This window comes from Coregonus lavaretus (assembly GCF_964263955.1).
Source record: "Coregonus lavaretus genome assembly, contig: HAP1_SCAFFOLD_7528, whole genome shotgun sequence".
Classification (NCBI taxonomy): domain Eukaryota; kingdom Metazoa; phylum Chordata; class Actinopteri; order Salmoniformes; family Salmonidae; genus Coregonus; species Coregonus lavaretus.
In genome coordinates, this window is record NW_028156993.1 from 1 (window position 1) to 11,959 (window position 11,959).

General features: G+C 44.7%; 1 protein-coding gene across 1 annotated transcript; it reads left to right on the forward strand.

Annotated features, from left to right (window-relative positions):
• Positions 1-302: 302 nt before the first annotated feature.
• LOC311125944 (XK-related protein 7-like) lies at positions 303-11,658 on the forward strand (the record flags this gene model as incomplete). The annotated part of the gene is made up of 3 exons (XM_084199966.1): positions 303-502; positions 10,380-10,567; positions 10,879-11,658. Coding segments are annotated over 3 exons (1,168 nt in total), but the record flags the coding sequence as incomplete, so codon positions are not given.
• Positions 11,659-11,959: the final 301 nt, after the last annotated feature.

Genomic DNA, 11,959 nt, shown 5'->3' on the forward strand with positions numbered 1-11,959 from the left:
GTGAGTTTCTTGCCTGGCTGCATGCTGACTGTGGAGCGTTTGGTCTGGCTGTCTGTAGACTGGAACCTGTCTGGGGCTAGGCAGGGTTAATGTAGACTGGAACCTGTCTGGGGCTAGGCAGGGTTAATGTAAAGCACTCTGTGACAACTCTTTTGTTAAATGCTCTTGTTAAATGCTCTATGTAAATACATTTTTGATTGATTAATCGGTTGGCTGGTTGGTGAGTTGACTGATTAATCCATCGACCTGCTCGACTGACTGATCGACTGATGAACTGACACTCATCCCCTCCTCCTCTACAGGTATGTCCACGCCCTCTACCTGGGCGCCCAGAGCCGTTGGCACGGCAACCGTGAGCGTGGTCACTTCCACTGGAGGTTGATGTTTGAGTGTGCTGACATAAACATGCTGAGGCTGCTGGAGGCCTTCCTGAAGAGCGCTCCTCAACTGGTGCTTCAACTCAGCATCATGATACATGCCAAACAGGTTCTGCCACTGCAGGGTGAGTAGTGTGTGTGTGCGTGGCTGGCTGGCTGGCTAGCTCTCTCTCTCTCAATTCTATTTAAGGGGCTTTATTGGCATGGGAAACATATGTTTACGTTGCCAAAGCAGGTAAAATAGATAAACAAAAGGGAAATAAACAATAAAAAGTGAACAGTAAACATTACACTCAGAAGTTCCAAAAGAATATGTCATATTATGTCGATATACAGTGTTGTAACGATGTGCAAATAATTAAAGTACAAATAAATAAATATGGGTTGTATTTACAATGGTGTTTGTTCTTCACTGGTTGCCCTTTTCTTGTGGCAACAGCCAAATCTTGCTGCTGTGATGGCACACTGTGGTATTTCACCCAGTAGATATGGGCGTTAATCAAACTTATTTGTGGGTCTGTGTAATCTGAGGGAAATATGTGTTTCTAATATGGTCATATATTTGGCAGGAGCTCAGTTTCCACCTCATTTTGTGGGCAGTGTGCACATAGCCTGTCTTCTCTTGAGAGCCAGGTCTGCCTACGGCGGCCTTTCTCAATAGCAAGGCTATGCTCACTGAGTCTGTACATAGTCAAAGCTCTCCTTAATTTTGGGTCAGTCACAGTGGTCAGGTATTCTGCCACTGTGTACTCTCTGTTTAGGGCCAAATAGCATTCTCTCTCTCTCTCTCTCTCTCTCTCTCTCTCTCTCTCTCTCTCTCTCTCTCTCTCTCTCTCTCTCTCTCTCTCTCTCTCTCTCCATTTCTTTTCTCCCTGTCGGTGTCTATTTCACTTCATCTGATTTTGCATTAGTTATCTATCTTATTAGTTGAAGTCCTATCTTGCATAATCGGCATGCTGTTTTAAATAAGACATGTCTGAGTCTCACGAGATACTGAGTCTCCTGTCCCCCTGTTGAATATGTTTTAGAGCTCCAGGAGTCTTATTGAATATATTGTAGAGCTCCCAGGAGTCTTGTTGAATATGTTTTAGAGCTCCCAGGAGTCTTATTGAATATATTGTAGAGCTCCCAGGAGTCTTGTTGAATATGTTTTAAAGCTCCCAGGAGTCTTGTGGAATCTGTTTTAGCGCTGCCAGGAGTCTTATTTAATATTTTTTAGGGCTCCCTGTAGTCTTATTTAATATTTTTTAGAGCTCCAAGGAGTCTAGTTGAATATGTTTTAGGGCTCCCAGGATTCTTGTTGAATATGTTTTAGTGCTGCCAGGAGTCTTATTGAATACGTTTTAGAGCTCCCAGGATTCTTGTTGAATATGTTTTAGTGCTGCCAGGAGTCTTGTTGAATATGTTTTAGTGCTGCCAGGAGTCTTGTTGAATATGTGAGTTGGTGATTCCATCTCTCTTTAGTGAGTTAGGAACCTTTCTTCCATTTGGACACACACACCACACATTCATATATTGGACATACAGAGCATTCAGAAAGTTTTACACATTTTGTACGTTACAGCCTTATTCTAAAATGGATTAACTGAAAACAGACCAACAGATCTCTAAAGGGATTACAGAGCTGATTCATCTGATATGAAAACAGATCAACAGATCTCTAAAGGGATTACAGAGCTGATTCATCTGATATGAAAACAGACCAACAGATCTCTAAGGGATTACAGAGCTGATTCATCTGATATGAAAACAGACCAACAGATCTCTAAGGGATTACAGAGCTGATTCATCTGATATTAGCATCCCTTGCTCTCTTCTGCTTCCAGTTTAGAGTGGACAGCTGCAAGATCACAGACACACGCACCGCACCGCACACACACACACACACACACACACACACACTAAAAGACACACACACACACACACACAAATGTGCGCACACACACACTGATCCATTGATATCTCACAGCCTCTAGGTAATCTTCCTGATATTCCCTTCAAGATAGGAGTGACACACGCACTGTCTGTTCGTCTGTCTGTCAGGCTGTCAGGCTGTCCATCTGTCCGTCAGGCTGTCCGTCTGTCCGTCAGGCTGTCCGTCTGTCCGTCTGTCCGTCCGTCTGTCCGTCTGTCCATCCATCCAGCTGTATGTCAACATTCTCACTGTTGAATGATTTCCTTGTTATCTTCTTCTTTTCTCACACTACTTTGAAAGAACTAAAGAACTCACAAATGTAATAATTAAAAAGTTGGTTGTGTGCATCTCTCTCTGTTGGAGACTGCGTCAGTTAGAGAACATGAGATCTATTATTCCTTCTAGATTCCTTCTTCTCCATTGAAGGATATATTAATAAGATCATAGCAGGAGGGCCAAAAGCAGCGAGACGGGAGACCTCATTTAACTTAATTAAATATTCATTTAGGAAAATGTTATTAATTTAATCTCATGTCCAATTAGTAATGAATCACGTCAAAAGTCATGAAAAATGCAATAGCAAAACTCTAAAATTATAAAAGTGGTCTTTTAATGTAATTTTGATAAGAAGGTGATGACAACAGACAACAGTCCTTTTAGGAAAGTCCAAACTCTTCTGGTTCTGTCAGATCAAATGACTGTGTTTGTCTGTGTGTGGGGGTCTGTGTGTGTGTGTCTGTGTGTGTGTGTGTGTGTGTGTGTGTGTGGGTCTGTGTGTGTGTGTCTGTGTGTGTGTGTGTGTGTGTGTGTGTGTGTGTGTGTGTGTGTGTGTGGGGGGGGGGGTCTGTGTGTGTGTGGGGGGGGGGGTCTGTGTGTGTGTGTCTGTGTGTGTGTGTGTGTGTGTGTGTGTGGGGGTCTGTGTGTGTGTCTGTGTGTGTGTGTGTGTGTGTGTGTGTGTGTGGGGGGGGGGGGGGGGGGTCTGTGTGTGTGTGTGTGTGTGTGGGGGGGGGGGGGGGGGTCTGTGTGTGTGTGTCTGTGTGTGTGTGTGTGTGTGTGTGTGTGTGTGTGTGTGTGGGTCTGTGTGTGTGTCTGTGTGTGTGTGTGTGTGTGTGTGTGTGTGGGGGGGGGGGGGGGTCTGTGTGTGTGTCTGTGTGTGTGTTCATGGGAGTGCTGTATAACGATCATGATACTGCATTACAGCTGGAGTACTCTAGACTGGGGTGGTCTAGACTGGGGTGGTCTAGACTGGGGTCATCTAGACTGGGGTGGTCTGACTGGGGTGGTCTAGACTGGGGTGGTCTAGACTGGGGTCATCTAGACTGGGGTGGTCTAGACTGGGGTGGTCTAGACTGGGGTAGTCTAGACTGGGGTCATCTAGACTGGGGTCATCTAGACTGGGGTCATCTAGACTGGGGTAGTCTAGACTGGGGTGGTCTGACTGGGGTGGTCTAGACTGGGGTAGTCTAGACTGGGGTCATCTAGACTGGGGTGGTCTAGACTGGGGTGGTCTAGACTGGGGTCATCTAGACTGGGGTGGTCTGACTGGGGTGGTCTAGACTGGGGTCATCTAGACTGGGGTGGTCTAGACTGGGGTAGTCTAGACTGGGGTCATCTAGACTGGGGTGGTCTAGACTGGGGTAGTCTAGACTGGGGTAGTCTAGACTGGGGTAGTCTAGACTTGGGTAGTCTAGACTGGGGTATTTTGCATTTGTATTTATTATGGATCTCCATTAGCTGCTGCCAAGGCACTTCCTGGGGTCCAGCGAAATTAAGGCAGTTATACATTTTAAAAACATTACAATACATTCACAACAGATTTCACAACATATTAAGTGTGTGCCCTCAGGCCTCTACTCTACTACCATATATCTATAACACAAAATCCATGTGAACGTGTGTGTATAGTGGATATGTTATTGTGTGTGTATGCATGTGTCTGTTCCTATGATTGTGTTGCTTCACAGTCCCCGCTGTTCCATAAGGTGAATTTGTATCTGTTTTTTTAAATCTAATTTTACTGCTTGCATGAGTTACTTGATGTGGAATAGAGTTCCATGTAGTCATGGCTCTATGTAGTACTGTGCGCCTCCCATAGTCTGTTCTGGACATGGGAACTGTGAAGAGACCTCTGTGGTGAAGAAGAGACAGTGTGGTGAAGAAGGCGCAACAGAGCCTCTTCAACCTCAGGAGGCTGAAGAAATTTGGCTTGGCACCTAAAACCCTCACAAACTTTTACAGATGTACAATTGAGAGCATCCTGTCGGGCTGTATCACCGCCTGGTACGGCAACTGCACCGCCCGCAACCGCAGGGCTCTCCAGAGGGTGGTGCGGTCTGCCGAACGCATTACCGGGGGCAAACTACCCGCCCTCCAGGACACCTACAGCACCAGATGTCACAGGAAGGCCAAAAAGATCATCAAGGACATCAACCACCCGAGCCACTGCCTGTTCACCCCGCTATCATCCAGAAGGCGAGGTCAGTACAGGTGCATCAAAGCTGGGACCGAGAGAATCGAAAACAGCTTCTATCTCAAGGCCATCAGAATGTTAAATAGCCATCACTAGCACATTAGAGGCTGCTGCTGCCTATTGAAATCACTGGCCACTTTAAGAAATGGAACACTAGTCACTTTAATAATGTTTGCATATCTTGCATTACTCATCTCATATGTATATACTGTATTCTATAATATTCTACTGTATCTTAGTCCATGCCGCTCTGTCATTGCTCATCCATATATGTATATATTCTTAATTCCATAGATTTGGGTGTATTGGGTATATGTTGTGAAATTGTTAGATATTACTTGTTAGATATTACTGCACTGTCGGAGCTAGAAGCACAAGCATTTCGTTACACCAGCAAAAACATCTGCTAAACACGTGTATGTGACAAAGAAAATGTGATTTGATTTGATTTGGCGGCATGTCTTGTGGGGTAAGCATGGGTGTCTGAGCTGTGCGCCAGTAGTTCAAACAGACAGCTCTGTGCATTCAACATGTCAATACCTCTCACAAATACAAGTAGTGATGAAGTCCATCTCTCCTCCACTTTGAGCCAGGAGAGATTGACATGAATATAATTAATGTTAGCTCTCTGTGTATATCCAAGGGCCAGCCGTGCTGCCCTGTTCTGAGCCAACTGCAATTTTCCTAAATCCCTCTTTGTGGCACCTGACCACAGGACTGAACAGTAGGTGCGACCTGAAGGACCTGTCTTGTTGATAGTGCTGTTAAGAAGGCAGAGCAGCGCTTTATTATGGACAGGCTTCTCCCCATCCTAGCTACTGTTGTATCAATATGTTTTTGACCATGACAGTTTACAATCCAGGGTTACTCCAAGCAGTTTAGTCACCTCAACTTGCTCAATTTCCACATTATTCATCACAAGATTTAGTTGATGTTTAGGGTTTAGTGAATGATTTGTCCCAAATACAATGCTTTTAGTTTTAGAAATACTTAGGACTAACTTATTCCTTGCCACCCCATTGTGAAACTAACTGCAGCTCTTTGTTAAGTGTGGCAGTCATTTCAGTCGCTGTGGTAGCTGACGTGTATAGTGTTGAGTCATCCGCATACATAGACACACTGGCTTTACTCCTTTATCAGTCATTTGTGTAAGTGCTGTGCTTGTTGAATGTCCTTCCCTATAAGCGTGCTGAAAGTCTGTTGTCAATTTGTTTACTGTAAAATCGCATTTTATCTGGTCAAACACAATGTTTTCCAAAAGTTTCCAAAGGGTTGGTAACAGGCTGATTGGTCGGCTATTTGAGCCAGTTAAGGGGGCTTTACTATCCCTAGGAAGGGGAATGACTTTTGCTTCCCTCCAGGCCTGAGGGCACACACTTTCTAGTAGGCTTAAATGGAAGATTTGGCAAAGAGGAGTGGCAATATCGTCAGCTATTATCCTCAGTCATTTTCCATCCAAGTTGTCAGACCCCGGTGGCTTGTCATGGTTGATCGACAACAATACTTGTTTCATCTCTTCCACACTTACTTTAGGAAATTCTAAATTAGAATGCTTGTCTTTCATAAATTGGTCAGATATACTTGGATGTGTAGTGTCAGCGTTTGTTGCTGGCATGTCATGCCTAAGTTTGCTAATCTTGCCAATGAAAAAAGTATTAAAGTAGTTGGCATTATCAGTTGGTTTTGTGATGAATGAGCCATCTGATTCAATGAATGATGGAGCGGAGTTTGCCTTTTTGCCCAAAATTTAATTTAAGGTACTCCAAAGCTTTTTTACTATCATTCTTTATGTAATTAAATATCTTTCTTTTATAGTGTAGTTTCTTCTTCTTTTCATTCAGTTTAGTCACATGATTTCTCAATTTGCAGTACGTTTGCCAATCGGTTGTGCAGCCAGACTTATTTGCCATTCCTTTTGCCTCATCCCTCTCAACCATACAATTTTTAACTTCCTCATCAATCCACGGGAATTCAACAGTTTTTACAGTCAATTTCTTAATGGGTGCATGCTTATTAGTAACTGGGATAAGCAATTTCATAAATGTGTCAAGTGCAGCGTCTGGTTGCTCGTCATTACACACCACGGACCAACAAATGTTCTTCACATTAACAACATAGGAATCACTACAAAACTTATTGCATTATACAAAATATTAGGGCCAGCCTTTGGAACTTTGGTTTTCCTAGATATGTTTTGATCACTACATCCGATGGATTTGGATACTGATTTCAAACAAATGTCTGCAGCATTAGTAAAGATATGGTCAATACATGTTAATGATTTCATTATTGTACTGTTTGTAGCTACCCTGGTAGGTTGATTGATAACCTTTAACAGGTTGCAGGCACTAGTTACAGTTTGAAGCTTTCTCTTGAATGGGCAGCCCGATGAAAGCCAGTCAATATTTAAATCACCCAGAAAGTATACCTCTCTATTGATACCACATATATTATCAAGCATTTCACACATATTATCCAGATACTGACTGTTAGCACTTGGTGGTCTATAGCAGCTTCCCACCAGAATGGGCTTTAGGTGAGGCAGGTGAACCTGTAGCCATATAACTTCAACAGTATTTAACATTAGATCCTCTCTAAGCTTTACAGGAATGTGGTTCTGAATATAGACCGCAACACCCCCCATTTGGCATTTCTGTCTTTTCTGTAAATGTTATAACCTTGTATTGCTACCACTGTGGTCCTCTGTAGCTCAGCTGGTAGAGCACGGCGCTTGTAACGCCAGGGTAGTGGGTTCGATCCCTGGGACCATCCATACACACAAAAATGTATGCACGCATGACTGTAAGTCGCTTTGGATAAAAGCGTCTGCTAAAAGGCATATTATTTATTTATTTATTTATTTACTGTATAATCAAATGTATTATCTAAGTGAGTTTCAGAGATAGTCAGAATATGAATGTAATCTGTTACTAGCAAATTATTGATTTCATGAACCTTGTTTCTTAAGCTACATATGTTAACGTGGGCTATTTTTAACACTTTTCTGGGATGCTTGATTATGTTTCTTGCTTTACTGGGAAGCTTAGCAGAGGTAGACATACTCGGGTTATTTTTATTAGTGCAGGGTGAGCTGCACACAGTGGACTTCCTACTAGGGCACACCACCTCAGTGCTAACAGTATTACTCTGGTTGATAGGCATATGATTACTGCATACAATAGCTGTAGGATCAGCAGAGGCATTCCGGGCAGTAAGAGAGACATAAATTAGGTTATTTACATTGTGTCTTCCAACGCTCCAAGGATAATGTACATTTGCTGAATCATTATGACAACTCAGCGAGGGAAGCAAAAGTCATTCCGTTACCTAAGAATTGTAAAGCCCCCTTTACTGGCTCAAATAGACAACCAATCAGCCTGTTACCAACCCTTAGTAAACTATTGGAGAAAATGGTGTTTGACCAGATACAATGCTATTTTACAGTAAACAAATTGACAACAAACTTTCAGCTTATAGAGAAGGACATTCAACGAGCACAGCACTTACACAAATGACTGATGATTGTCTGAGAGAAATTGATGATAAAAAGATTGTAGGGGCTGTTTTGTTAGACTTCAGTGCGGCTTTTGACATGATTCATCATAGTCTACTGCTGGAAAAACATATGTTATGGCTTTACACCCCCTGCTATGTTGTGGATAAAGAGTTACCTGTCTAACAGAACACAGAGGGTGTTCTTTAATGGAAGCCTTTCCAACATAATCCAGGTAGAATCAGGAATTCCCCAAGGCAGCTGTCTAGACCCATTACTTTATTCAATCTTTACTAATGACATGCCACTGGCTTTGAGTAAAGCCAGAGTGTCTATGTATGCGGATGACTCAACACTATACATGTCAGCTACCACAGCGACTGAAATGACTGCAACACTTAACAAAGAGTTGCAGTTAGTTTCAGAGTGGGTGGCAAGGAATAAGTTAGCCCTAAATATTTCAAAAACTAAAAGCATTGTATTTGGGACAAATCATTCACTAAACCCTGAACCTCAACTACATCTTGTAATAAATAATGTGGAAATTGAGTTGAGGTGACTAAACTGCTTGGAGTAACCCAGGATTGTAAACTGTCATGGTCAAAACATATTGATACAACAGTAACTAAAATGGGAAGAAGTCTGTCCATAATAAAGCGCTGCTCTACCTTCTTAACAGCACTATCATCAAGGCAGGTCCTACAGGCCCTAGTTTTGTCGCACCTGGACTACTGTTCAGTCGTGTGGTCAGGTGCCACAAAAAAGGACTTAGGAAAATTGCATTTGGCTCAGAACAGGGCAGCACAGCTGGCCCTTGGATGTACACAGAGAGCTAAAATTAATAATATGAATGTCAATCTCTCCTGGCTTAAAGTGGAGGAGAGATTGACTTCATCACTGCTTGTATTTATGAGAGGTATTGACATGTTGAATGCACCGAGCTGTCTGTTTGAACTGCTGACGCACACCTCGGACACCCACGCATACCCCACAAGACATGCCACCAGAGGTCTCTTCACAGTCCCCAAGTCCAGAACAGGCTATGAGAGGCGCACAATACTACATAGAGCCATGACTACATGGACCTCTATTCCACATCAAGTAACTGATGCAAGTAGTAAAATTAGATTTTAAAAAACGGTTAAAAAAGCACTTTAAGGAAGAGCGGGGACTGTGAAGCAACACAAACATAGGCGCAGACACATGCACACACACACACGATAACATACGCACTATACACACACGTACACATGGATTTTGTATTGTAGATATCTGGTAGTGGTGGAGTAGGGGCCTGAGGGCACACAGTGTGTTGTGAAATCTGTTATGAATGTATTGTAATGTTTTAAAAATTGTTTGAACTGCCTTAATTTTGCTGGACACCAGGAATAGTAGCCTCTGCCTTGGCAGCAGCTAATAAATACAAATACAAATACAAATACAAATGCCATGATTTAGGGAGGGCAGAGGGCCAGATATTATGGGGTGTTTGTTGGTGTCAAGTAGAGACCCAATCATTTCTTTAAAATCCATCTTCAGCTGTTCTGAGCTGCCCTTCATAAAGTCAATATGACCCCACATGAACCATGACAGTATCAGCCCCTGGTGACTGACTCACAGCCTCGGGAATCAACCTGGTGATATCCTGAACTTTTCCCCCAGGAAAACACAAAGTATTTGCCCCAGGTACAGATATATGCCTCACAATCGAACTCCCTATCACAATCGCCAGAACGATCTCTGCCGTGTCTCGAAGCAGATTGCGAGGCCAGAGCCACAGAACTCACCTGAGAAGAGGGTTGCTGAGACGCCGGCTGTGTGCAGGCCACAACAGCCAAAGGGACAGAGCTCTGATCCAGAGAGCACGGCCCAGCGGAGAGGGGCCGCGGTGGTCTAGACTTGGGTAGTCTAGACTGGGGTAGTCTAGACTGGGGTAGTCTAGACTGGGGTAGTCTGGACAGGGGTTCCTTTCCTTACCTCTCATCTCTCTCTCTCTCCCCCTGTCTGTTGGCCTCTCTGCCTCAGCTTCTCTGGTCTCTCTGGCCTGGATGATAGCATCCTACCAGAAGGTGCCTCAACACCTTTATTTCTCTATTCTCTCTCATCTCTTCCCCCTCTCTCCAGGTCTCTCTGCCTCAGCCTCCCTGGTCTCTCTGGCCTGGATGATAGCGTCCTACCAGAAGACTCTGAGGGACTCCAGAGATGACAAGCTCCCGATGTCCTACAAGGCTGTGATTGTCCAGATGCTGTGGCACTTCTTCACCATCGGGGCCAGGACCATCGCCTTCGCCCTGTTCGCCTCTGTGTTCCAGGTAAAAGGACACACCACACAGAACATGCACTGAGAAAAGCACAAGATGTGTTTCTATAATTTAAACAAAGTTAGCACTAATTGCAGGTTATATTCATGTTCATACTGGCTACGGTTGCAAAATTCTGGTAACTTTCCCAAAATTCCCATTTCTTTTAGAAATCCTGGTTGGAGGAGTCTGGATTTCCTGTTTATTCCCTCCAAATGGGATTTCGGGAAAACCTGGGAATTTTCCGAAAGTGATGAGACTTTTTACAACCATTGTGCTGTCCATTAAAAAAAATTATAATAATGTACATCTCTGTGTTGCAGCTCTACTTCGGTATCTTCATCGTGAGCCACTGGTGCATCATGACATTCTGGATCATCCAGGGGGAGACAGACTTCTGCATGTCCAAGTGGGAGGAGATCATCTATAACATGGTGGTGGGTATCATCTACATCTTCTGCTGGTTCAACGTCAAGGAGGGCCGCACCCGCTTCAGGATGTGGCTCTATTATTCAGTGACTCTGGTAGAGAACGTGTCTCTCACCGCGGCGTGGTACCTTTACCGCGGGCCGCACACCTCAGACTTTTACGCCCTCATCGTGGTGTGTGTGGTGGTGTGTAGCTATGCTCTGGGGACCTTCTTCATGTTGGTGTATTATTGCCTGCTTCACCCAGACGGGCCGGTGTTCGGAGCTCAGTGGAGGGGGTGTGTGGAGGAGGGGGGGGTGATGGTGGAGTCCTGTGTGACCCCAGCCAAGGCCTTCCCACTCCCGCCTCCAGACGTGGTCATCAGCCCCCCCAGGACCCTAACTAGGACTGCAGGTGCGGACCGGGGCGAGGTGGTACCAGGTGATCTAGCTGTGTTCCAGGTTAGATCCAACACCTCTCCGGCCCTGGCCCCTCGGACCCTCAGGACAGAGGGGCCAGTGATCCGGATAGACCTGCCCAGAAAGAGGTACCCTGCCTGGGATGCTCACTTCATTGACAGGCGGCTGCGGAAGACCATCCTTGTCCTGGAGGACACCTCCCCGGTCACACCCAGGATCCAGTACCGCAGTCTGAGCAACCCCAAGGAGGTCATGGAGTATGAGACTTCCGTGTAATGTAATGTAATCTAGCTACACTACCTCCACCACACCAGCAGGGGGCTCCACCAGCCAGGTGAAGCGAGAGAACGAACCATGGTGCTCAACTCTTATCCTCTTGTGGAAGTAAATGAAATGGTGCTTGGAGCCAACAGTGCACACTATAAGTGCACCCTACTCCCTCTGTGGGAAGGGGAGAGGAGGGGAGTTGAGGGGAGTCGAGAGAAGGAGGTTGAGGAGGCGGTGCTATTGGAGGACTGTGTATAGGTGTAAAACAGGTGTCAGGGGTTACAGGTCAGGTGTCAGGGGTTACAGGTCA